Source organism: Grammomys surdaster, unplaced genomic scaffold, assembly GCF_004785775.1.
Source record: "Grammomys surdaster isolate TR1022 unplaced genomic scaffold, NIH_TR_1.0 138, whole genome shotgun sequence".
NCBI classification, from domain to species: Eukaryota; Metazoa; Chordata; class Mammalia; order Rodentia; family Muridae; genus Grammomys; species Grammomys surdaster.
The window spans coordinates 375,888-402,452 of record NW_021604596.1 but is presented as its reverse complement, the minus strand read 5'-3'; the positions used below and the strand labels follow the sequence as shown (position 1 = coordinate 402,452).

At 39.0% G+C, this 26,565-nt stretch overlaps 2 protein-coding genes and 2 long non-coding RNA genes across 5 annotated transcripts in view; 2 read left to right on the top strand and 2 right to left on the bottom strand.

Moving 5' to 3' along the window:
• Positions 1-265: 265 nt before the first annotated feature.
• On the bottom strand, positions 266-14,520 carry LOC114617778 (zinc finger protein 558-like). Its single transcript, XM_028763415.1, has 6 exons — positions 14,427-14,520; positions 14,121-14,209; positions 13,428-13,554; positions 4,802-4,897; positions 2,296-2,390; positions 266-1,848 (listed from the first exon to the last, which is right to left on the bottom strand). The coding sequence occupies exons 1-6, from the start codon at positions 14,497-14,499 to the stop codon at positions 1,063-1,065; spliced, it is 1,266 nt and encodes a 421-aa protein (XP_028619248.1). The 5' UTR covers positions 14,500-14,520; the 3' UTR covers positions 266-1,062.
• A 337-nt stretch (positions 14,521-14,857) lies between these two features.
• On the bottom strand, positions 14,858-19,270 carry LOC114617774. Its single transcript, XR_003710867.1, has 3 exons — positions 19,026-19,270; positions 18,757-18,865; positions 14,858-14,913 (listed from the first exon to the last, which is right to left on the bottom strand). It is a non-coding gene; the product is annotated as an uncharacterized LOC114617774 (long non-coding RNA).
• Positions 19,271-19,362: 92 nt separating this feature from the next.
• Positions 19,363-23,384, top strand: LOC114617773. The gene is made up of 2 exons (XR_003710866.1): positions 19,363-19,684; positions 21,457-23,384. It is a non-coding gene; the product is annotated as an uncharacterized LOC114617773 (long non-coding RNA).
• A 300-nt stretch (positions 23,385-23,684) lies between these two features.
• The window catches only part of Mbd3l1 (methyl-CpG binding domain protein 3 like 1), a 5,145-nt gene continuing 2,264 nt past the window's right edge, over positions 23,685-26,565 (top strand). Inside the window, exon 1 of one of the 2 annotated variants that reach the window (XM_028763378.1) lies at positions 23,685-24,567. The gene's annotated coding sequence lies outside the window, so the exon portion shown is untranslated. Of the gene's footprint in view, positions 24,705-26,565 lie in introns of both variants that reach the window. The other variant, XM_028763376.1, reaches the window with a different exon arrangement.

Below are 26,565 nucleotides of genomic sequence, written 5' to 3'. Positions count from 1 at the left end.
AATTATACACTTAGAAGAAATCACTACAAACTATTTCCTCCATCAGAGGATGCCTTGAAGGCTTGCCAATGACTTTGAGCTCAAGGGGCCTTTTCAGAAACCATTCTCATTCCTCTTCAAGAGACAAAAACAGTCAAAGGTTTCCCATGATCACTGAAGGGCTCTTCATTACTTGTGGTCAGTGATGTGAACACTTTCCTGTACAGTTTTCTGAATTTCTTGTATTCCTCAGTTGTAGAAACACACACCAGAAAGAATGAAAAGATTGAGATTACTAGAAGCCATTGTCACATGCTCATCATTTTACTCACAAGATTTTGCCAACACCTCATCTTTGGGGCATATAACAAAAAGTGAACTAAAAACCTCTGTCACATAGACATCTTCACAAAGAGATTTAACAATGAACTGAATGTCATTTCATACTTATGAAAACAATGAAGATATAGTGAATCTAATTCATTAGTTTCATTGCAAGTTTCTCAAATGGTTCGTAGAGAGCTGTTCATGGCCCTCAGGAACTCTGTAGTTTTCTCCCACACAGTATCCAGGTTGGTTGACTGAGAGTATAACAGGAAAGAAGTGAAACAATGTTCTGGAGCCAAAGTAATAAACAATACTTCTTTTTTAATTGGCTCTCTTGAAACACTTACTTGGGGGTGGGGAGTTGTTCTTTTGCCATATTGTAAAGATACATAATCACACAGAGAGGTCTACATGGTGAGGCACTGAAGGTTTCCTGTAAATAACCAGTGAAAAATCACTAGGCATGTGTGTGAGACAACCTAGAAGTGGTTCCTTGAATAAGTTTAGAAGATTGCCGCTCTGGTTGATGTCTTGAATACAAGCTCATTAGAAGTCCTGAGAAATCACTACAGAACTAAGGTGCCTTCACATTCCCGACCTACAAAATGTGAGGTATATGTCTGAAGCCATAAAATTAGGGAGAATGGATATATAGAGCAATAGATAATATGTACACCTGATGCAAATTCTCTCAAATTATCTTAGGATCAACAAAGCTTTTGCAAAGAAATTCACCTAGGAATTTCTCACCACAATTCATATCCACCTATTATGTACTCTTTTGTGCACAGAGAGGTAGGAGTTACTGGTGAAATATTTTCCACAATGGTCACATCCATAGGGCTTTTGTCCAGTATGAGTCATTAAGTGTTTCTTCACGGCTGAGAGATTATTAAAAGCTTTTCCACAGTGACTGCATTCATATGGTTTCTCTCCAGTATGTATTCTCTTGTGTACAGTTAGAGAAAAACTACTGCTGAAGGATTTCCCACATTCATTACATTCATAGGGCTTCTCTCCAGTGTGAGTTCTTAAGTGCTGGGTTAGATATGAGCTCTTCCTGAAGGTTTTCCCACAGTCCTGGCACTCAAATGGTTTTTCTCCAGTATGAATGCTATTATGTCCAGTGAGCGAGGACCTTGTACTGAAGGCCTTTCCACACTGAGTACATTCATGGTGATTTTCGCCCCCTGTGTGAATTCTTTTGTGGCTTTTGAGGTTACAACTGGTACGAAAGACATGAAAACACTGGTTGCATTCATAGGGCTTTTCCCCAGTGTGAATTCTTACATGAAGTCTGAGGGATGAGGGATCACTAAATGCTTTCCCACAGTGATTGCATTCAAAAGGTTTTTCCCCATTGTGGATTCTTCTGTGAACAGTAAGATAAGATTTGCTTCGGAAGGATTTTCCACACTGAGTACAGTCATATGGTTTTTCTCCAGTATGAATTCTCTTGTGCTGAGTAAGGTTAGATTTTGTGCTGAAGACCTTAAAACATTGATTGCATTCATTGACTTTCTTTCCCTGATGACCTCTTTCCTGTTAGTTATGAGATAAATGGTAAGTATAATTTATAATAATACTATTATTATACCATGCTATAATAAGATTCCCTCTCTCACAAAAATCTATGGCATAATAAACAGTTTGGCTCTTTTCAGAGTTTATATGACTTCTGCTTAGTCTGAGCTTGTTCAAAGACATAGACAAATGGCTATAAATCTTTATACTAAAAACAAATTCTGATAAATTTAGGACCATTTATATGTTTAACTGGATTCATCCTTAATGAAATGCAATCTTGTGGGAATTCTCAGTGACAAAATATATTTAAAGTTGGCTGAGTTTTTTCTCTAAAAATATAGTTTCACCGAATCGTCCCAGAGACATAATTTCCTTAAGTTTAATGACACTGCTTGTAATAACTCTTCTCGGTTTTCTACATGTTCTAACATGAAAATGAAAACCAAAAATAGAAATCATTACCACCAGTTGTACTGTTTTTCCACTTTTAGCATGTACTTTTCTAAAAATGTGATTCTTAGGAGTCAGCCAGTTGGCTTTAAGTGCAGTCTCCAAATCTGAAACAAATTGAAAAGAAAAGAAGTCTGTAGATGACAGAAGAAAAAGAAAAATGGTAGGGTGCATATATATTGTAGGGTAGACTGGGAGAGATCAGAGTAGTTGATAAATCCTGGAAAGCCAGGGAAGTTGGTTCTGGATATTTAGTTAAGGAAAATATATTCTAGGACTTTAGAGATAGCTTAGTGGTTCAGAGTACTGGCTGTTCTTCTGGTTGACCTAGTTTCAGTCCTCAGTATGCATATGATAGCTCACAACAGTGTGTAACTCCAGAGGACCCAGTACCCTCACACAGACATACATATAGGCAAAACACCAATGTACATAAAATAAAAATAAATCATAAAATAGATTTTAACAATGAATATATTCTAGACATATATTTGAGATTGATAAGAGACAGACAAAATAAATGATCAGGAATGGAAATTGTGACTGAAATGTAAAAACCAAGGGGTTGAGTCCCCCTGTAGGTCCTGTTAGGTGTTGTAGGGACATTTTTTAATCCCATTTTGTCCTCGACTCAAAAACTAGGCTATAAACCGTTTACTCCAGCAGCAGACCCCAAAATTCAGGAACAAAATAATAAAATCTCTCACTTGAGGAACAGCTTAAGAGTCACATGCATGGGAGATATCTTATCTTGGGATAGGCCTTCTGTGCTGGGCAGCACATCCTGTAGGTAATCATTCAGGATGCAGGAATGCAGTCCACATAGAGCATCCTGGAATCCAATAATGAGTTCTTAGATTACCTAACTCTAATAATAAAACATTTGCCTGACCATCATCAGTACTCTGCTTCTCCAGCTGATCTGCTTGTGAGATGCTACAGTCTCTGGTTTATCACCTCACAGTAAAGCAGTAGGAGGCTAAGTAAAGCAGCTTTTGTTTCATCTTGCCAGTGGATTTTAAGGCTCTAAGACTCTGGAAAGTAGGGGAGGAGGCTTCTCTCTGCTATCAGCACTCCTATGACTCTCAGAATGAGTGTTCACATGAAAGAACAACTCATCAAGAGTTGGCACTTGGAGGGACCCATGGTTCCAGCTGCATATGTAGCAGGGGATTGCCTTATCTGGCATCAGTGGGAGGGGAGGCACTTGGTCCTGTGGAGTCTAGATGCCTCAGTGTAGTGGAATGCTAGGGTGGAGAAGTGGGAGTGGGTAGGTGCGAGGGAGAGCACCCTCATAGAAACAGGGGGTTGGGGAATGGGATAGGGGATTTGTGGAGGGCTGTGATGGTTTGCATATGCTTATCCCAGGGAGTAGCACTATTAGAAGGTGTGGCCTTGCTGGAGCAAGTGTGTCACTGTGGGGGTGGACTTGGATATCTTCCTCCTAGCTGCCTGAGGATGCCCAGTCTGTTCCTGACTTTCTTTGGATGAAGATATAAGAACTCTCAGCTCCTTTTGCACCATGCCTGCCTGGATGCTGCCATGCTTCCACCAAGATGACAATGGACTGACTATACCTCTGAACCTGTAAGCCAGCCCCAATTAAATGTAGTCCTTTATAAGATTTGCCTTGGCAAAATCTTGGAAGAATGCCTGGAATAATTCTTCAGTCCTCTGTGTCTATTTACAGCCGTAAAACCCAAACTAAGGCAAGGGAAATCCGGAAAGGGGGATACCATTAAAATGCAAATAAATAAAATAACTACTACTACTAAAAAGGAATTCATTAGAACATGCATTCAGGTGATAAGCTGAATAGGAAGTTGTAACAGAGAATGCCTACATGCAATTATCTGGCTTGACATTCACAATTTGTTACTAGCTTACAGGATCATGGAGAGTTTAGACCATAACTTATCTGGCCATAAAGTCACATAGTCAAAATCTTTTCTCCTGTTTTTGCACCTGGGTGCTTATGTGGTGCATATCTTCTTTATGTCCTTTGATTAATAGTTTCTGTAACTCCTTGGAATGTGCCCTAAATTTTAGAGGTGTCAGAAACAATGAAGCAGTCCTGTTATAAAAAGGGCTCAAATGTTTTTGTCTGGGACCCATTCTAAAAGGAGGTGACCCTTGCATGCAAGTCGCTTCTGCAGAATAGAGTATCTGATTCTGTGGTTTTCCTTCAGTCATTCTCAGATTCTTACAGTGTGAGTCTTCCTATGTGGTTGCTGGGACCTGAACTCTGGTCATTTGTAAGAGCAGTACATGCTCTTAGCCCTTGAGCCACCTCTCCAGCCTGTGTCTTAAAATTTAAAAAGCAACAAAAAAAGAATAAAACTTTGTTTCTTCACAGGATAAAGTATGAAATGATTACGGCAGAGTTGATAGAAAAGCAAAAACAGTGGATGTTCATGCCAAATGTTCATGTCTGTCTTTGTCAGAGGAACAGAAAACTTCATTTTTCCATTCCTGCTTTACAGGTAATAGTCACTTCCCAGGATACAATTGTTATTACCTGGAAGAATGCCTGGGATAATTCCTCTGTTCTCTGCTATAGCCTTGTCTTCTTGTTCCAACTGGGATATCAGATTTGGTTTAACAAGGTGCTGTCCTATTTATGGAAAAAATATATGTAATGTTAGGGAGATTATTCAAGGTATACTCAACTATACAGATCTGCAGCAAACTTTTGAAGATGAAAAAATGTGAAATAGAAACAATAAAGAAATCACAAAGGGAAACAACCCTGGAAATAGAAAACCTAGAAAAGAGATTAGGAGTCATAGACTCAAGCATCACCAACAGAATACAAGAGATAGAAGAGAGAATCTCAGGTGCAGAAGATACCATAGAAAACATTTACATAATAGTCAAAGAAAATGCAAAATGAAAAAATCTCCTAACCCAAAACATCCAGGAAATCCAGGACACAATGAGAAGACCAAACCTAAGGATAATAGGTATAGAAGAGAGGGAAGATTCCCAATTTAAATGGCCAGTAATTATCTTCAACAAAATTATAGAAGAAAACTTCCCTAACCTAAAGAAAGAAATGTTCCCGATCATATAACTAATCTACAGAACTCTAAATAGAAAAAACCAGAAACGAAATTCCTTTCATCACACAATAAACAAAACACCTAATGCACAAAACAAAGAAAGAATATGAAAATCAGTAATGGAAAAAGGTCAAGTAACATATAAAGGCAGACGTATGAGAATTACACCAGACTTCTCACTAGAGACTATGAAAGCCAGAATATCTTGGGCAGATGTCAGATAGACACCAAGAGAACAAAAATGCCAGCACAGGCTACTATACCTAACAAAACTCTCAATTACCATAGATGGAGAAAACAAGATATTCCATGACAAAATCAAATTTACACAATATCTTTCCACAAATCCAGCCCTACAGAAGATAATAGACAGAAAATTCCAACACAAGGAGGGAAACTACACCGTAGAAAAAGCAAGAAAGTAATCTTCTTTCAACAAATCCAAAAGAAGCTAGCCACACAAACATAATTCCACTTCTAACAACAAAAATAACAGGAAACAACAATTACTTTTCATTAATATCTTTTAACATCAATGGACTCAATTTCCCAATAAAAGACATAGACTAACAGACTGGATATGCAAACAGCACACAACATTTTGATGCATAAAGGAAATGCACCTCAGTGACAAAGACAGACACTACCTATGAGTAAAAGGCTAGAAAAAAATTTTCCACACAACTTTACTAAAGTTCAAAGCACATATTGCACCTAATACAATAATAGTGGGAGACTTCAACATCCCACTCTCAGCAATGGACAGGTCATTGAAACAGAAATTAAATAGAGACACAGTGAAACTAACAGAATTTATGAACCAAATGGATTTAACAGATATCTATAGAATATTTCATTCTAAAACAAAAGAATATACCTTCTTCTCAGCATCGCATGCTATCTTATCCAATATTGACCATATAATTGTTCACAAAACAGGCCTAAAAAGCTGTAAGGAGAATGAAATAGTCCAATGCATCATATAAGATCACCATGGACTAAGACTGGTCTTCAATAAGACAAAAACAGTTGAAAGCCTACATACACCTGAAAACTGAACAACCCTCTACTCAATGATAACTTGCTCTGGGAAGAAGTAAAGAAAGAAATTAAAGACTTTTTAGAATTTAATGAAAATGAAGGCACATCATAACAAAATTCACGGGACACAATGAAAGCAGTCCTAAGAGGAAAACTCATAGTTATAAGTGCCTATAAAAATAAACTGGAAAGACCATATACTAGCACCTTGACAGCACACCTAAAAGCTCTAGAAGAAAAAGAAGCAAATACATTCAAGAGGAGTAGAGAGCAGGAAATAATCAAACTCAGGGCTGAAATCAACCAAGTAAAAACAAAAAGAGCTATACAAAGAATCAACAAAACTAGGAGATGGTACTTTCAGAAAATCAACAAGATAGGTAAACCCTTAGCCAGACTAACCAGAGGGCACAGAGACAGTATCCAAATTAATAAAATCAGAACTGAAAAGGAAGGCATAACAACAGAAACTGAAGAAATTTTAAAAAAATTATTAGATCCTACTACAAAAGCCTATATGCAACAAAACTGGAAAATCTGGATCAAATGGACAATTTTCTAGACAGATACCAGGTACTAAAGTTAAATCAGGAGCAGATAAACCATCTAAACAATCCTATAACCTCGAAAGAAACAACAGCAGTCATTAAAAGTCTCCCCACCAAAACCATCACAGAACCAGATGGTTTTAGTGCAGGATTCAATCAGAGCTTCAAAGAAAACCTAATACCAATTCTCTTCAAACTATTCCACAAAATAGAAACAGAAGGAATACATTCTATTAAGCTACAATTATACTTACACCTAAACCACACAAAGAACCAACAAAGAAGGAGAACTTCAGACCAATATCCCTTATGAATATCGATGCAAAAATACTCAATAAAGTTCTCAAAAACAGAATCTAAGAACACATGATAACAGTCATCCATCATGATCATGTAGGATTTATCTCAGGGATGCAGGGATGGTTCAATATGTGGAAATCCATCAACGTAAACTATGTAAACAAACTCTGAAAAAAAACCCCACATGATCATTTCATTAGATGTTGAGAAAGCATTTGACAAAATTCAACATCCAGGATTTGAACAGGAATTCAAGGCACATACCTAAATATAGTAAAAGCAATATATAGCACACCAGTAGCCAACATCAAACTAAATGGAGAGAAACTTGAAGCAATCCCACTAAAATCAGGGACTAGACAAGGGTGCCCACTATCTCCCTATCTATTCATTACAGTACTTGAAGTTCTAACCAGAGCAATTAGACAACAAAAGCAGGTCAAAGGGACACAAATTGGAAAGAAAGAAGCCAAAATATCACTATTTGTAGATAATATGATAGTATACTTAAGTGACCTCAAAATTCCATCAGAGAACTTCTAATCCAGATAAACAACTTCAGCAAAGTGGCTGGATATAAAATTAAACAAAACAGTGGCATTCCTCTACTCATAGGATAAACTGGTAGAGAAAGAAATTAGAGAAAGACACCCTTCACAAAAATCACAAATATTATAAAATACCTTAGTGTGACTCTAAGCAATCAAGTGAACGATCTGTATGATAAGAATTTCAAGTCTCGGAAGAAAGAAATCGAAGAAGATCTCAGAAGATGGAAAGATCTTCCATGCTTGTGGTCTGGCAGGATTAATATGGTAAAACTGGCCATGTTTCTGAAAGCAATCAAAATTCCAACTCAATTCTTAATAGAGTTAGAAAGAGCAATTTGCAAATTCATTTGGAATAGCAAAAAACCTAGGATAGATAAAATTATTCTCAACAATAAAATCATCATCTTTGACCTTAAGCTGTATTATAGAGCAATAGTGATAAAAAAAAAAACAAAAAACAGGATGGTATTGGTACAGAGAGGCAGGTAGATCAATGGAATAGAATTGAAGACCCAGAAATGAATCCACACATCTATGGTCACTTGATTTTTGACAAAGCTAAAACCATCCAGTGGAAAAAAAGACAGCATTTTCAACAAATGGTGCTGATTCAACTGGAGGTCAGCATGTAGAAGAATGCAAAATGATCCATTCTTATCTCCTTGTACAAATCTCTAGTCCAAGTGGATCAAGGACCTCCACATGAAACCAGATACACTGAAACTAATAGAAGAGAAAGTGGGGAGAGCCTCGAACACATGGGCACAGGGGAAAATTTCCTGAACAGAACACCAATGGCTTATGCTCTAAGATTAACAATAGACAAATAGGACCTCATAAAATTGCAAAGCTTTTATAAGGAAAAGGACACTGTCAATAGGACAAAATAGCAACCAACAGATTGAGAAAAGATCTTTACCAATCCTACATCTGATAGAGGGCTAATATCCAATATATACAAATAACTGAAGAAGTTAGACTCTAGAGAATAACCCTATTTAAAAAGTGGTGTACAGAGCTAAACAAAGAATTCTCAACTGAGGAAAATCCAATAACCATGAAACACCTAAAGAAATGTTCAACATCCTTAGTCGTCAGGGAAATGCAAATCAAAACAACACTGAGATTCCACCTCACACTATGGCTAAGATCAAAAACTCAGGTGACCTCAGATGCTGGCGAGGATGTGGAGAAAGAGGAACACCATTTTTGGTGGGATTGCAAGCTAATACAACCACTCTGGAAATCAGTGTGGTGGTTCCTCAGTCAGGACCTGAGGACCCAGCTATACCACCCCCGGGCATATACCCAAAAGATGCTCCAACATATATCAAGGACACATGCTCCACTATGTTCATAGCAGCCTTATTTATAATAGTCAGAAGCTGGAAAGAACCCAGATGTCCTTCAACAGAGGAATGGATACAGAAAATGTGGTACATTTACAGAATGGAGTATTACTCAGCTATCAAAAACAATGAGTTCATGAAATTCTTAGGCAAATAGATAGAACTAGAAAATATCATCCTGAGTGAGGTAACCCAATTACAAAACAGCACACATAGTATGCACTCACTGATAAGTGGATATTAGTCCCAAAGTTGGGAATACCCAAGATACAATTCAGAGACCACATGAAGCTCAAGAAGAAAGAAGACCAAAGTGTGGGTGCTTTGGTATTTCTTAGAAGAGGGAACAAAATACTCGTTCAAGGAAATATGGGGATCAAGTATGGAGCAGAGACTGAAGGAAAGGCCATCCAGAGACTGACCAACTTGGGGATCCATCCCATATCCTGTCACCAAACCCAGACACTATTGTGGATGCCCAGAAATGTAGGCTTATAGGAGCCTGATTTAGCTGTCTCCTGAGAGGCTCTGCCAGAGCCTGATAAATACAGAGGCAGATGCTCACAGCCAACTATTGGACTGAGCATGGGGTCCCCAATGGAGGAGTTAGAGAAAGGACTGAAGTAGCTGAAGAGGTTTGCAATCCCATAGGAAGAACAACAATATGAACCAAACAGACCCCCTAGAGCTCCCAGTGAGTAAACTACCAACCAAGGAGTACACATGGAGGGAACCATAGCTCCAGCTGTATATATAGCAGAGGATGGCATTGTCAGGCATCAATGGGAGGTGAGGCTCTTGGTCCTGTGAAGGCTCAATGCCCCAGCGTTGGGGAGAGGTAGGAGTGGATGAGTGGGAAGGGGAACACCCTCATAGAAGCAGGGGGTAGTGGGGATGGGATAGGAGGTTTGCAAAGGGGAAAAAGAGAAAGGGGATAATACTTTAAATGTAAATAAAGATAATATCCAATTAAAAAATAAAAATAAAAAATCAAAGTCGCTGGGCAGTAGTGGCGTACGCCTTTAATCCCAGCACTTGGGAGGCAGAGGGAGGCAGATTTCTGAGTTCGAGGCCAGCCTGGTCTACAGAGTGAGTTCCAGGACAGCCAGGGCTACACAGAGAAACCCTGTCTCAAAAAACAAAAACAAACCAAAAAACAAAACAACAAACAACAACAACAACAAATCAAAAAAAAAAAAGAAAAGAAAAAAAAGAAAATGGTGAAAAGGGGGAACTCAACAAAAGGAGTTCATAAAGTTACAGAAATGAATTACCTTTCTCTAACTACAGTCTTAAAAAAAATTAACTCTATTAGCAGAATATTTTTTTTTTTTTTTTTTTTACGGAAACAAAAGCAAATAACACACCCCTGCTGAGTTCTGGATGGCCTTAGTGGGAACAGAGTGACAGTTACTGACCCTGGGACAGGGTCAGCAGGCATGGGCCTCCAAGAGTGTGAATGGCTGCTTTGGGCATAAGGCTTGATTGTGTAATAATGTACAGATTTTCATGTTCTTCCAAGGCGTGTCCTCCCTGTTCAAGTTAATGGCGCTAGGATAATGAGAGACAGCATGAATCTGGGAGTCAAAGGTGTGGCTAATGTCTCAGGAAAATAGTAAACACTGGGACCGCCAAGACAGCCCTTAAAGCTGTGGAAAAGAACTCTAAAGACAGGAATTTGAAAATACATAATTTCTCAACTATGTAAAAGCATAAGGATGCAATATGATTTGTATAAGAGGATATAAGGGAACAAAGGCAGCTACACTATAAGTCAGCTTGTCAGAAAGATACAAAGACAGGCAGATTCCTGAATTCAATGTCAGCCTGGGCCAGATGGAATTTAGTTCCAGGTGTGGTCTGAATGGTGATCTTAGGACTAGTTCCTACCCAGGTAAGTTTATAAAGACAGGAAGATTTCTGAATTAGTTTGCAATGTAAAAAACCAAGGAAAATGTACTTGCTGTCTCCTAACAGTCAGGGGCTAAGGCGATGGAAGCTGATGTGTGGGATGATACAGAGGGAACCTGGAGTAAATAAATGAATTGATATGGAAACAAAAATCTGGGCTTTTGGTTTGCATGGAATGAGCTAGCAAAATGTCTTAGCAGTTCTTCTTTAGAATCTTTATTCCTGCAGGAGGGCCAAGCTGTCTTGAGATCTCTAAAGATCGAACAAAGCTCTTCAAGAATTTTTTTTTCAATGAGATTTTTGATTTTGGCTGGAAAAATTCATGGACAGTAAACAGGTTTTTTTTTTAATTTTTTTTTATAATTCTTTTAGAATTTTTTTAAATGTGATTTCTGGTAAGAAATCCTAAGAATTATTTAGAGAACACACACAGCTCTTTCAGTATGTCTTCTAGAAGCTATCCAGATATGACTGTTTTAGTATTTATATGCCCTCATGCAAATACAAAGCTCATTTGAAGAGATTAAGAGGTTTAGGGTTTTTGTTTTAGGACTTCAAAAAAAAAAAAAGCTAACCAATTATCTGTGTCCATACCCAATAAATATTGATACTGGAAAATTAGATTTGAAACATCAGTAATGCTATATACAGTGAAATGATAACCCCAAAGACAGAGAAAAAAAAAAAAACAGGCTCTGGAATTACTGCAGACTGAATAACTTAATGCAAAATTCAAAACACTCCAAAATCTAAACTTTGTTTTTAAGCTTTTGTTATTGAGAACTGCAAAAATAAATACAATGAAACATGATCACATTTATATCCTCCTCCTTAATATGTCCCTCTCTCAGTTCCCATCAACTGCCAGTAGTTCCCCAGGCAGTGGTGTGACCTACGTATCACCCATCCCAAATATGAAGGAATTTGGCTGGCTTGCTTTTATGCATGTTTTGTTGAAGTAACCACAGCTGTTCATGAGTGTGCCAGTCATGTCATCCCCAGAAAGCCACATTTCCTAGTGTTTCTCCCCATTCTCCATAATTTATCTTCCCGGGAATGGGTGGGTCATCTGTATCAATTTCACACAATCCAAATGAGGGAACTCAAATGGATGAGGGGCCAGAAATAATGTATGACCTGGCAGACTGAGGGGGTAATGATGAAATGCTTACTTCTGAGTATGACATGGCCATTGCATGCACTGACTCCTAACAGATATGATTACCTATACAATATCAAGCCAGTCAAAATTACAGCATGGCAAGAAGAGGGACCCAAAGACCCTATAACTACTGGATGAGTTACTGGCAATTAGCTCACTCATGCTGGAGTGGATGGCCACATACCCATGTACATACATACAGCACTAATTAGACTTGGGACATTATTATTAACAAAAACAAACAACCAAAAACTGACATAAAGTGGAAAGGGAGTCAAGGTTGGGTGATTCCCGGGAAGTGGAGGGAGGTACAGTGATGAATGGATATTATCAATATACATTGAATAGATGTATGAAACTTTTGAAGAGTATACACACACACACACACACACACACACACAGTTGTCTTATTCTATTTCTTATGCTGTAACAACATATTGTGTTTAAGTACTTGTTAAGAAAAAGAGGGTTATTTGGGCTCAAGATTTTGGTATCTAGACCAAACAGCATGGTGCTTAGAGAAGGGCCTCTGGCTTTGTCCCATTATGGCAGAGAAGGGACAGATAGATAGTGGAGTGGTTATGCATGTAGAGATGATTACAGCACATAAACCCAGCAGCTCACAACTGCCTTTAATTTTAGCACCAGTAGGATGTGACACTTCTGGCCCCTGTGGGAACTGGAAATCATGTATATTTGTTACCCATATACACACAATTAAAACAATAAAATAAATGTTTTTGTTTTCTATAAAAGGTTAGTATGGCAGAGAAGCAGAAAGCAGACCAGCTGTGTGGAGAAGGGATTAAGTTGTGTGTGGATTGACTCCCTACACAACAATCGATTCTTACAAGAATTAACCTGGTCCCATGAGACCTGACTGGTACTCAAGAAACAGCACTAATCCTTTCTGAGGATGGTGTCTCGATCCTGACACCTTCCAGCAAGTCCCACAATTAGAAGTTCCCACTTCTTTTAACAGTGCCTTTCATAACAGACTAAGTTTCTAGCACAGTAACCTTTCGAGGGTAATCCAAACCATGGTAGAAGTAATGAAATGTTCTGAAATTACCCTTCTATACACCAGGTAAATGTACTATAAGCCACTCAATTGTATATTTTTTAAAATGATTCAAACATTGTTTTGTTTTATAACAAACTTGACTGAAAATCTTGCTTGAGTCAGTAAATAAATTCAGGCAGGGCTGATAGTGGCTTACCTAGTGAGGCCAGGTTCTTCCAGTTTTCCAGCATTACGTTCCTGTACAGAGTTCTTTGTAAAGGATCCAACAGAGTCCATTCCTCCTGTGTGAACTGCACAGTCACATCTTCGAAGGACACCACTTCCTAAATCATTCACATATTACAGCTTAGCCAAGGATCCCACCAAAGGGATGGAGCAGAGAGCCGAAGATGGCAGACCCACAGATGGGAACCCAGAGCACAAGACATATGGGCAGGTTGAATCTGCCTTGGCTGCTGGCTTTGGTGTTCTGGTTCCTTTCTTGTTCACTGCCCTGTCTCCCAAACTCCCTTCCATTTTTCTCTCTGACTGTTTGCTACTAAAATTTCACTTCCTGGGGCTGAGCACAGGCCTGGGACAATCTACAAAGAGGAGAAAAATTTGTTACATGAATGAATAACTTCCCCATGGCTATGATAAATTGCCTGAAAGTAAGACATAGTCAAACCTTTACTTGACCTCTCCACAAACTCTTAGGAAGTATATGATGTACATAGAGACTCTGGAAGGAGAGTTGAAAAAGCAGTCCATGTTGATACAAGAGACATTTTCTGGGATAACTCCAGGCCCTTGACAGATGTCTGAGGATACTGATTGGACTGTATAAGTCTCTAAAGTAACAAGTTTATGGAAGGAGTGAGTTGGGAAAAAAAATAAAGATTTGACTTACCTGTAACAAACTTGTCAAGAACTCACTGGCTAGCCCTTCTTCCCCCATCTGTCCTTTCTTAGGAGACAGTGGGTACAGAGAAGACTGAACTGAGGAAGAAAATATAAATCATGAGAATCTAGGATATCCTAAGATTCTCTGAGGTTAACTTATCCACCTGAGACTGACTATATATAACTACTAACAACTACAACATGTGTGTGTGACATACAAATAGCACATTCCTCCAGCCTTGCACAAATACTCGGTTACAGCTTCCAAAAGCATGGCATAATCTTGTTTCAACTGAGCTAAGATATTTGGTACCTGAGTCTGCCTGCATATGAGGAAGAGAACATATCCACAGATGAGGAAATTGGTGTTCTGCAGTCATCTCCATTTATTCCAGGAACAATTAAACGTATACCTCAAAAGAGACCAAAATATTCAAAATTATAATGAAGATGGCACATGCAATACCGAGCAGCTACACCCTGTCCAGCTGTCTATCATATCCAAGGACCACTGGGCTCTACTCTTCCCTTACCTGCTAGGCCTGAGCCTCCTTAATTGCTACCCAGTCCCTACCCCTTTCTGAACTGAACTGTGCACTTGGGGCTTCTGAATCTAAGGCCTAGCTCTAAGGGCTGCTAGGACCCAGTGACTTACCATATATTATGGTAATATATGACTTACCATATATTAGAGGAATGAGAGTTGCTGCCATCCTGATTCCAATATCAGAGCTCTTGAACACAGGGCAGTAGATGGGCCAGATATACTTTTGACTCCCACAGAAACCCAGGACAGCACTCTACAATCAACAGAAGATAGAAAGTTTACACAGCCCCTCTCCTTTCCCAGGGGTGTTGAAGGGTGAGCCTTTTTCAGCTTTTCCATCTTTGCCTTCTTCAAAATACACATTGTATCTTCTTCCCTCAGGCTTTATTCTGCTTGGCAGGTTGTTTATGGGGTAGTAAGATCTGTTCTCTCTCTACACACTCTCTCTCTCACATCAACATCAAGAATTCTCCCAACTTCAAGCAATCAAGCAATTCTGAAGTCCTTACCAGCTAGGAGTCTATGCATTCGATTCACCTCTAGCATGATCTGCTTGAATACACTCTTAGACGTGCACCCATATCCCAATTTTAGATGGCACTTGTCACTCAGTGGGTTTCCCTATGCTTTTGACCCAGTGGCTATAAATGGAGTTCCCATGATTCCTTTCTTGGATTTGGTTAGCTTTCTTGAAAGATTCACACAGCCTGGGAAACACTTTATTGGTGGAGTGAAGGGATTTCTGTCTTGACTTGCTAAGACTCATGAAGTTCTAAAGAAGGCTTATTAAGACAGTGGAAATTCTACGGGGAGGCTCCTTAAGTATAGGAAATAAACAACTCAGGAGACATTTGTAAAATGGGAGCAGATTTACAAGACCTGTGTCTCTTCAGAGTTATATTATCAGTAAGGACTGCTAAGAAGACAGACTAGACTAGCTGCCTGAAACGGATCAGACACGCAAAGCTGCCTGGATCTGATATTCTGTGAGCTATGGAAGTTCCTGCAAGTAGTGTCTTGAGTTCCAAGTATTAGTGATCAATCACCAATGTTGAGGGTTACTTTTGGTGATGCACCCACTCTTGATGGTCTCATATTATCTTTTTCCTTTAAATTCTTCATCTTGCCATTCAAACCAGGTAGCATCCTCTGTCATGAAATAGCCTTGCGCCTAAGTATGTTTTATTTCTAGTTACAGTCCAGTCTGCTTCCCTATACTTGCCAATATTTCTCATAATGTCTCCTTTTCTCTTATCCTACTTGTTCCTCACATGGTAACATCTACTGTTCACCACTTCCATTGCTGGAACAATACCAGTGAACTAATGATGACGACTATAACTCGGACTACTGTCACTTGGCATTATCTCTCGTCTGTTCCATGAACAAAACCACAGAAGACTACAGGCTTTGCTGAGGACACTTGGAAAAGCGTTATCATACACATCTGACCACAGCTCTTATGAAATGAATCTGTTAGCATTTAGTTTTTATCCTTTCAAACCCATTTCTAAGAATTATCTCAATGATATTCAAGTATCAAAATACTAGGATAAGATTACTGCTTGTATTTATAGTAGCAAATAATTAAAATAATCATAAATGAGTTTGGGGAGATAGCTTAGCATGTAAAGGCACTTGCTGTCAAACCTCACAACTTTTCTTTATCCCAGGGATCCACACAGTAGAAGATGAGGATTAGCAAGCTGTCCTCCTACCAGATACTATGGCACATAACAGCCACACACAAAAATAAATAAATGTAACAAAACAAACACAGGCCACATAGTAGTAGTGAACAAACTTTCCAAACTGTCCTCTCACTTCCACAGTAGCACACATAAAAATAAAAGGTAACTAAAAATAAAAATAAATAAATAAAAATAATTATCAAATGGGAAAGGTTAAATAAAATTTTAGGCTACCTCCATAATGAAGAAACATAAAGCAGAAACAACACAAAAACGAACCTGAAAACGTCTCTAGGTACTGACAGAAATTATCTCTAATTTAAATGGAAAAAAAAATCAAGGTACAAAGAAAGTAGTAAATGTATATATGATGATATATGAATTTTTTATAGGAAGGATGAAATAAGCATCATAAAGGCAGCTTCTTAGGGTTTGGTTGATTATGAATCCAAAGGAAAGCACTATAGGGTATATGGTGCAGGGACAGAGCATAAACACTTACGAATAAACACAAAGTGCTAAGATAGAGTTTTAGGGAGTCTTTGGCTCCTGGGCCTGTTCAGATGATAGATTCATAACTCTTCTCACACCTAACATGCCTCACTTTTAATCTGCAGCATCTACAAGTATGTCTCCATACTTTGCAGAAGACATATGAAGATATAAGAAAGGTAATAGCTTTGAGTTTGGAGATTATCCTGGGTTATACAAATTGATATATACAAGAGGGAAAGAGAATGGAGTCACAATTTGAGATCTGACAACAAAAAGCATAGGAGTGAAAGAAGGTGAGGGATGTGGGAAGGGAGACAGAACAGCAAGAGACAGGAGGGGATAGAAAGAAAGAGATAGAGACAGGGTGAAAGGCAGACAAATACAGAGGCATAGAACGGTGAAGTTCCCACTTTGATGGTTTTAAAAGTGGAGGGTGATTGCCAGGTATAGTGGTGCATACCTTTAAGCACTCAGGAGCAAAGGCAGGAGAATCCATGAGTTGAAGGCCATCCAGGGCTTTATAGAATGAGACCCTATACTGTGTGTGTATGTGTGTGTGTGTGTGTGTGTGTGTGTGTGTGTGTGCGTTAGAGGAAAGAATCTCAAATCAAGGAAATGTGAATAGTTTGGGTAACATGGCAAAGGTTTTTTCAAAAGCTTGGAGGAAAGCTGCCAGAGGCACTTAGAAATTCTAAGCTCCAGAACTTAGAGAGAATGATGTTTCTATGTCATCTGAAGACATTGTTTATAGAAATTTGAGATACTAGGCACTATTATCTTACAAACCAATTACTACTCCTTTCCTCTGCTACCTCCTTAGTTTCAGTCCTCACTACTCTCGTCTTTGCTGTCTTATTCATTAGAATGTACATTCCATGAAGACAGGACAAAGTCTGCTTTGGGCCTCATGAATTAGACCCAGGGACCAGCTCATGAAAGTGACCAACTGTCCTAGATTGTCCGGACTGCTCTGAATCCTCAATGTCCTCTGTTCTAGAAAATTCTTCAGCCTTGAATAAAATGAGGATCTTGATCATCCTAATGTGTGTAGTAATGAATATCATTACATAATAACCAAATATTCCCATAATATAATTACAGGAGAGCTAAAATAAAAAAATGGCAGAAGTAGGAATGCAACTCAGTAGTAGAGCTCTTGCCTAACTTGTCCTCAACAAATGTTCAATGCCCAGCTTTGAATAAAAGAAATCAAATACATACAGCTAATAAATACCTTTCTGCATTATAAAAAAAATCATAGTGCTATTTCAGAAATTCAGAATGCTAAATTCCTATTAGGAGGAAAGGTTGGAAGGACAGCCTTGTTCTTTGATACTCTTCTAAATCTTTTCAATCTTATAAATATCTAGTAGCTAATCTACTCCATTTTTAAATTTCTGATACTAATGTAAGGAAACTCAAGACATCTTTTTCATACACACTCCTTTATTCTAAAACTTCATGAAGATTTACAGGCTTTTTAGAAGTCACACAGAATGCTTGAAGAAGGTCATTGAATAGTTCTAGCATTTACTACAGACATGTAAGTACTGAAAATACATATAAATATCCCATATATTTTTACTTAATATAAAATCCTAAAATTTTTGGTATGTGTATATACAAGAAAATTCAGCATTTATATGCTTATTCATAGTCATGGATAATTATGCTTATTTTGTGTAATTTGCATTTAACTACATTTACTTATTACACACCTTACTATCCATCCCTTGAATATAATCTATCAAATATTAATGCAGCTTCTTGAGGTAACTCTTATTTTGAAGAGGTTACATCCTTAGAATTACAGCCTGTTACAAGCAAAAGAAAAGCCCTATAGGAGGAGTTCCCTCCATACTGAAGGATCAGCTGGAACTCCATTACTTCACATTCCACACTGTACTCACCTGGTTACATGAAATTAATAGATTAATGAGGATAGGTGGACATTGAGGCGTTTTCAACACGACATTGAGGTTCCAACACAAATCTGAGTTTGCATGATGTTTTTCTTGTCTGGAAAATAAGGCACAAAGATTGATGCTGAGTCCTTTTACAGCAAACATCCAAACTGTGACAGGAAAAAAAAAAAATTCATACCCCACCGTCCTCCACGTGTTTTTGGAGACTAAAGGTGTAATAAGAGCCCAGATTTTGGTTGGGAAAACGAAATTACCTGATATCTATTCAGGCACAAGCTCAGCAGAAGCTGGGATGACGTGTCCATTCAATTCTTCAACTTATTGACTGGAGACAGATCTTTTGGTGATTCCACGTGCAGTAAACAAGCCTTGTAGTTTAGAGGTCCTAAATGTGACGAGGCTGAAGTTCACAGAGCTTGAATGATTTCCACCCTAGCACAAGTGCTAATTTGCCCTGAAGGCAACTTGCAACTCAGGACCTAGAACAGGGCCCAGGATCTCCACTCTAGGGCTGACAGCCAGCCACGCCTCCTGTGAGAACAAAAAGCATCCCCAGAGCTGTGAGCGGGAGGAGCTCCGGTTTTATCGCTGGCTGCGGAAGCAGCCTGGGGCTTCCGGGAGGTAGCAGGAGGCCAGGGACTCTAGGCCAAGGACGCTGCCGGCCAGAGCTCTTTCTCGACCCGACTAAAAATCCCAGAACACACTAAATCGCCCCTCCCAGCCGCCGAAGACGCCCATTCCAAAGAACAATCACACCAGCTTTCTGCAGCCGGATTTCTCCTTCAGTTTCACCCCGCGCTTCCACTTCCGGCCCTGTGCTGGCTGTCTCGCGATTCACTTCCGCCCAAAAGTTCGTCCAGGTTTCAGGGTCGGGTTAGTGGGGAGATTCCGCGTCCGGGAACCCCTCCGGATTGTAAGTGTTCTGCCCAGTTTGTTTAGTGACTATGTACGTAGTTGGATTTCGGGATAGGTTAGCCAAGGAGACCCGGGGCGGCCCTGGCGTCGGGAGACTGTTGATGAACGGACCATGACAGAACCTGGAACAAGCATAGGGGGGCTGGTTAAGTAATAGCAGGGAAATAATTCTGAGGAAGTGGCTGCAGTGGGGATTAGTTCCGGGACAGGATGATGGGCAGAGACAAAGCTATGAGGCAACTGAGTTGACTGTGGGTGGAGATTAGTTTCAGGGGTGAGCATATGGTAGTGTAGGGTGTGAGGTATGATTGCTACTGTCCCAAGGAATTTGAGACCCTAGTTGCAGGGATAGGAATCTGGATGAGCATGTGTCCTGTGGGGTGTGTGAATCCTGTGGTCCTATAAAAGATCATTCCTAGGGGTGCTACTGGAGGTTACTCTCCTTGGATCATGTCAGAGAAGTGAAGCTGTATAAGGAAAATTCTGACTATAAGAAAACTCCCAAGAAAGAGGGCGAGAGTTCGGTGACCTCAGCCCTCTAAGTACAAAATCGTTATTGGAATGGAGATTCCTGTCATTCCTGGGTGTAGTAAATAGAATTGGGTATACTTCAGATTGTCTTACTATTCAGAGGATATTTCCAAGCACATGTTGTCCTCATGACTATGCAGCAGCGGTTCTTAACCTGTGGGTCACAACCACTTGTAGGGTAGGAGGTTGAATGAGTCTTTCACAGAGGTCTCCTAAGACTGTAAGAAAATAGATTATTTATATTACCATAACAGTGGCAAAATTATAGTCATGAAGTAGCAATGAAAATAATTTGATGGTTGGTGGTCTCCACAGCATGAGGAACTGTATTAAAGGGTCACAGTTGCATTAGGAAAGTTGAGAACCACTGGTATACATTCTAAACTCATGAGAACAGGCCTTGCCCTTGTGACTCTTTACAGCTTGAATTCATATGAACTTTTTTCTTTTCTTGTTGAAAGGCATTCTAACTGAGGGATGTTGGGAGCCAACTCATAGCAGAAAGTGGCTGTCATCTTTGCAGCCATCTCGCCCATCTCGAGCCTTATATTTGCAGGTTGATACTTTTCCACCCTGACAAGAGACTTGTTTTTCTATCATGATGCCTACAACAGCTGAGCACACTCTGACTTGTTTAGTGTCCCCAGCTGCAAGACACACGTAGTAAAGTGTCTCCAGCTGCATTCTCCTGCTTGTGCTTATAGACCCATGATTTTCTTTCAAGAAACCAGCCTTGATCAGAAAACTCTGTTTTGGCTTCATTCTTTATGTCTCTTGTCCCTCCATCCCAACTCTCTCTCTCTTGTAGACTCCGTTGACTGAGCTGCACGGGCCAGGTCAGAGGAATAAACATTCCTGCTATACTATTGGGTATATACTAGAAAAAAATCAGCCAGTGTTCTAATTTGATTTCTACTGCTGTGATGGAACATTCTGACAAAAAAAAAAAAAGCCACTCGAGGAAGAAAGAACACCTAAACACAGTTTATCCTTGAGAAAAGTCTGGGCAGGAACTAAAACAATTAAAACAGGAAATGTAGAGAACACTGCTTCCTATCTTAATCCCTTAGGTTGCTTAGCTTACTTTCTCACACATCCTAAGATTTCCTGCTCAGGATAACACTGCCTATAGCATATGATACACACACACACACACACACACACACACACACACACACATCGTACGTTCTGTGTTCTGTCGGTTGAAATGGATTCATCTTGAGTTTAATCTCTTCTCAGGAGTGAGAACAAGGACCACAGTGCTGAATGTGAGCAGCAAGGCTGACTGGAGCCAGGATGATGACTTCAATTCCCAGGCACAGATGGATTTCTGTTCCTGGCTCCATGCTCCGTGTCTACTGCAACTATCCGTGTGCTACAAGCAATCATCCGCTTTCAGTGGAGACCTATGAAGGGACAAGAGTGGGCAATGAGTTGCCAGCAACTTCACCCTTTACCTTGTTGGGTTACCTGTGGCTAGAATAGGAATCAGCCTTAGAAAGGAAGGGACTTTTGGCATAGTACAACATGAATGAAACATTTTGTTGAGTAAGATATGCTAGTCATAAAAGACAAATGGTATCTATTTCTATATACAGCTGTCTCTAGGGTAGTAAAATTTGTAGAAGCAGAAAGTAGAACAATGGACACCCTAACCTGGGAAGATGAAGGAAGAGTTAGTGTACTCTTCCTACTGGGAAGTAGGAGAAGAGTTTCTATTTGGGAAATGAGGCAAGTCTTCCTGTGGAAGATGCCAGTGGCTTCACACGGTGTGAAGATACTTATACCAATTAGCCAGCCACTGAAGAATGAACAGAAGGTGTATTTTAATCTTCATTATGATAATTTTTAAATTAAAAATATGATCTGCAGCTACTATGAGGTTTTTCTGTCCCTGGTCGTCTGAGCATCCTATTCCCCCATCCCTACTGCCTTCCCTGCTCCTCCTCCTCCTCCATTTTTTCCTCCCCTTCCATTTACACTTCTTTACCCGTTTTATCTTCCTCTGTTATATATTTCACCAGCTGTATGCCCTCTCTGTGCCTCTGTCTCCCTTTCTTCCCTCCTCATTGGTTTTGTCTGTTTTCTATCTTGCACCCTAGCCCCAGCTGTACTGCCACATTATGTCCTGTCTGTTAGAAAATCCCACTTGTCACTTTTGTTTCCATACTGTGTATCTTTTGTGTCACCAGAGGGAGAATTACCTTCAAAGCTGGTGGACCATATAAGCTGTAGGAATTAACCCAATGACTAGGATTTCATGATAGAAAATACATCAAGACTTCACAAATAAACTTAGTTATTTGTCAAAATTTAAAAAGATATAGGTATGATAAAACTTGCCAACAACCTGAAGCATTATATGGACAAAAGTTATTTTTATATACTATTACAGAATTAATATTCATTTTATGTAAACTAAATTTGCTTTTAGGTGTTAGAAATTTTACATATTTATAGAACATCTTATTAGTTACTTTTGCATTACTGTGATTAAAATAGAGAAGTAATTTAAGGGAGGGAACGTTTATTTGGCTACAGTTTCAGAACGGTAGGTACCACCTATCCTATAGGATGCATGGCTATGGGATGATTGAGAGACAGCAGCTGTTTGCATTAAGTCAGACTAGGGAGCAGAGACAGATGATCTGGAACCAGAAGTGGTTGTAATGTCCACAATGCCTGTCCCCAGTGATTTTCTTATGCTAGCCAGAATCCTCCTGCTAAAGGCTCCATACCTTCAAAATACTGCTGTAAGCTGGGGACTGAGAATTCACAATAGAAGCCTATGGCAGACAGTTTAGACTCAATCCATAGGAGGTATAAATGTGACCATATGATCTTTTGATATATGTGTGCATTGTAAAATGTTGAAATCAGGTAAAATATACTGATCTCAATGACTTACTTGTTTATGCTGAAAATGTAAAAACCCTATCAGTTTTTTTTTAATACACAGCCATTATTGTTTCTATACTATTTACATTTGAGGCTTAAGATGGCTCAGATAGTTGAGAGCACTGGCTGCTCTTCCAGAGGTCTGAGTTTAATTCCCGGCAACCACGTGGTTTCATAACTATCTATAATGAAATCTGGTGCTCTCTTCTGGCTTACAGGCACATATGCAGGCAGAACACTATGCAATAAATAAATAAATCTTAGATACATTCTGGAAGTTTTGTATTTTCTGTTAATAGCACATATCAATAGATGAGTTGAATTTTATCAGATGTATATGATCTCTATTCATGTTATTTATGAACATAGTAATTCATTTGAGAGGCTGAGGCTGAGACAAGATCGTTATGAGTTTGAGGCCATCCTGAGCTTCATAGCAAGTTGAAGGCCAACAAAGGTTATATGGAGCCAGAACTTATTCCTCCTGCTCACTCTCCGCAAAACAAAACAAAATTAACACATATACACACCCACCCAAGTTGTAAAATAGATTCACATCTCTGAGTGGTTCCAAGTTCTTTCCACTTCAAGATTATGTAAAGCATTCCTTTCGGATCTAATAACAAAGGGTCATTGTGACTTTTCAAGAGAAAGAGCCACAGAATGATGACAACATATGAAGGTTCCAAATAGTCCAGGGAGCTGGTTAGAGGTAAGATGTTACAGAAAAACATAATTCAGAGCTAATTCAAGGTAAGATATTGCAGAAAAACAACACAGAGCTGGTTGAAGGTAAGATGTTACAGAAAAACATAATACAGATGTCTCCTTCTGCTAAGAGGAAGGGATAGTGAAGGTTAGGCAAGGGATTTCTATATAGTTCAGAGAACTGTACATATGATCAAATACCAAAGGAAGGATTCCCTAGAAAAAGACATCGAAGATAGAGGGACTTCTTGGTATACTGTAGAAATAAGGTTACTAAACAGGAAGATGTATGGGGAAAGGATCTCAGATTGGGAGATAGAAAATATCAGCAGAATTGGAAGAAATTTAAAACAGATTAAAATATGTGAAATTATGCCAACTAGATCCCTAAAACTTCAGCCTAGATTACAGTTTTCTCAAGAAGTACTGGGAAAGTTTTAAGAGGACTTGAGTGTGTAAATGTGTGAGGGTTTTATTTCTCTGCTTTGACTATAGGTATAAATAGCTGCCTTAACTTCTTGCAGTAATGGACTACAATCTAGAATTGTAAGCCACATTAACTCCTGTTCCCACCCATTGCTTTTTTCAAGGTATTTTATCACAGCAACAGGAAGTGGAGCTAGAAGTGGAAATGACAAAATGTAGAAATTGAGAAAATATCAAACAGGCTTAAAACGACTTCACTGAGTCAACTGACTAGCATAAAACAAAAGGAAAATGCCCAGGCATTATGATATTTTCCATGTTAGTGTTAATATTTTTGTATTTATAGTAGCACCAAAATAGTATGTTGTGTGTTTTCTCTTCCACCTTATAAAACTGGCCATAGCTGTGGAATGGTGATGATGGCAATCTTCCAGATTTAAAGTTTTACAAGATAGGTAAGATAAATGGAAACCAATGGAACTATTGAGATCACAGACCATAGAAGCAAATATTGATGTGGTATCATTAGGATCAGCTTGGATAATGGGTACCAAAGCCACACTGGAAGAGTAGGGTCTTATATTTTGTAATATAGTGGGTCACTATAATTCACAATATTTCATACATATCATAAAGAACTAATAGCAATTTGAAGCTTCCTAACACAAGAAAATGGTAAATGTTAAAATTGTAAAAATGCTAAAAATCTTTATTTAATCATAATACAGTGTATATATGAACCACATGATCGTACTTATCTGTGAATGCTTGTACTTTGTTAATCCGAAAGAACACTTTGAACAGAAGTCCAATTTTAGACTCAGCCCAGATGTCCATTATATGAATGGATAAAGAAAATGAGGTATATATAGACAATAAATTTTTTTTTATATTTGAAACAGGATTTTATGTTGTCCAGGCTGGCCTCAAACTCAATGTTAAGGATGCCCTTAAAATTTTGGTCTTCCTGCCTTCATTTCCCAAGTGCATATCATTACTGATCTGTATCACCACATTCAGTTTTATGGAGATGAAACCTAGGGTCTTTTGCATGCTAGGCAAGCACTCTGCCAACTGACCTCCATAGCTGGCCATATTGGAGAGTGATATTGTGCCATTTGCAGGACAGTGGATAGAACTAGAGATCATCATAATGAGGGAAAGAAGTCAGATTTGGAAGGACAAATACCAGGCTCTGGAGATGGCTCAGCAGATAAAACATGTCTGTGCAATTATGAGGAATTGGAGTTTGAATTCCCAGAACTCACATAAGAGCCAGCTAATATTTGGGAACATGTAGATATACAAGTATGCATGTAATAACAATTAGTGAAAAAAGAGGTCAAAAATTTAAAAAGCAAGGAGGAGCATATGAAGACCTTGGTGGGAAGAAAGGGGAGAAATGATATAATTAATCTCAAAATAAAATGAAAAGAAAAAAAAAACAGGCAAGTGTGGTGGTCACCTGTAATCACAGCTCGGGGGCAAGCTGGCTAGCTAGACTACCCAGAATTAGTGAGGGTCAGGTTCAATGAGAGACTTGCCTCAACAAATAAAGTGGAGGTCCATTGCAGAAGATGTCTGATATGAACTTGAGACCTCCACAGGCACACATGTATGTGCACACACTCATGCAAACACATAAGCACATATACATTCTACCCATATGCATGCAAAAGAGATGACAAAATATCATGTTTTCTCTTACGTTGAAACTATATATTTAAAACAATTCTAACATTTGTATTCTTTTTGGTTGGGGTGGAGAGGGCTCCAGATATGTGTACTTTGACAAGCATATGGATGTCAAATGTCAGCCCATGGGAGTGGATACTTTTTCCTTTCACCATGTGGGTCAAACTCTGGTTATCAGGTTCAGCAGCAAGGGTCCTTACACCTTGAGAGTCACTTTGACACATAAAGTGTGTTTTAAATAATAAAATAGAATATGACACAATAAAGGGAAACATAAGAGATGTAGAAGGGCAATGGGAAGAGGAGGAGGGAGAAGAGGCCTAACAGCAGTAGCAGCAGTGACTATGATCAAAGTACATGATTCATTGATCTGGAAATGCCACAGTAAGCTCCTTTGTGTAGTTAATGTGTGTTGTTAATAAAAACAATTAAATAAAAAAGGGAGAATGATGTGAAAGTCAGCTTTTGATTGTGAGAAATAGTAATGCTGTTTGTTCCATAAATTGAACAAAACTAGAAATCAAAGTATGGTAGTGGATGAACACATTTCTTTTCTTTACATCCTTCCTTCCTCCCTCCCTCCCTCCCTCCCTCCCTCCCTCCCTCCCTCCCTCCCTCCCT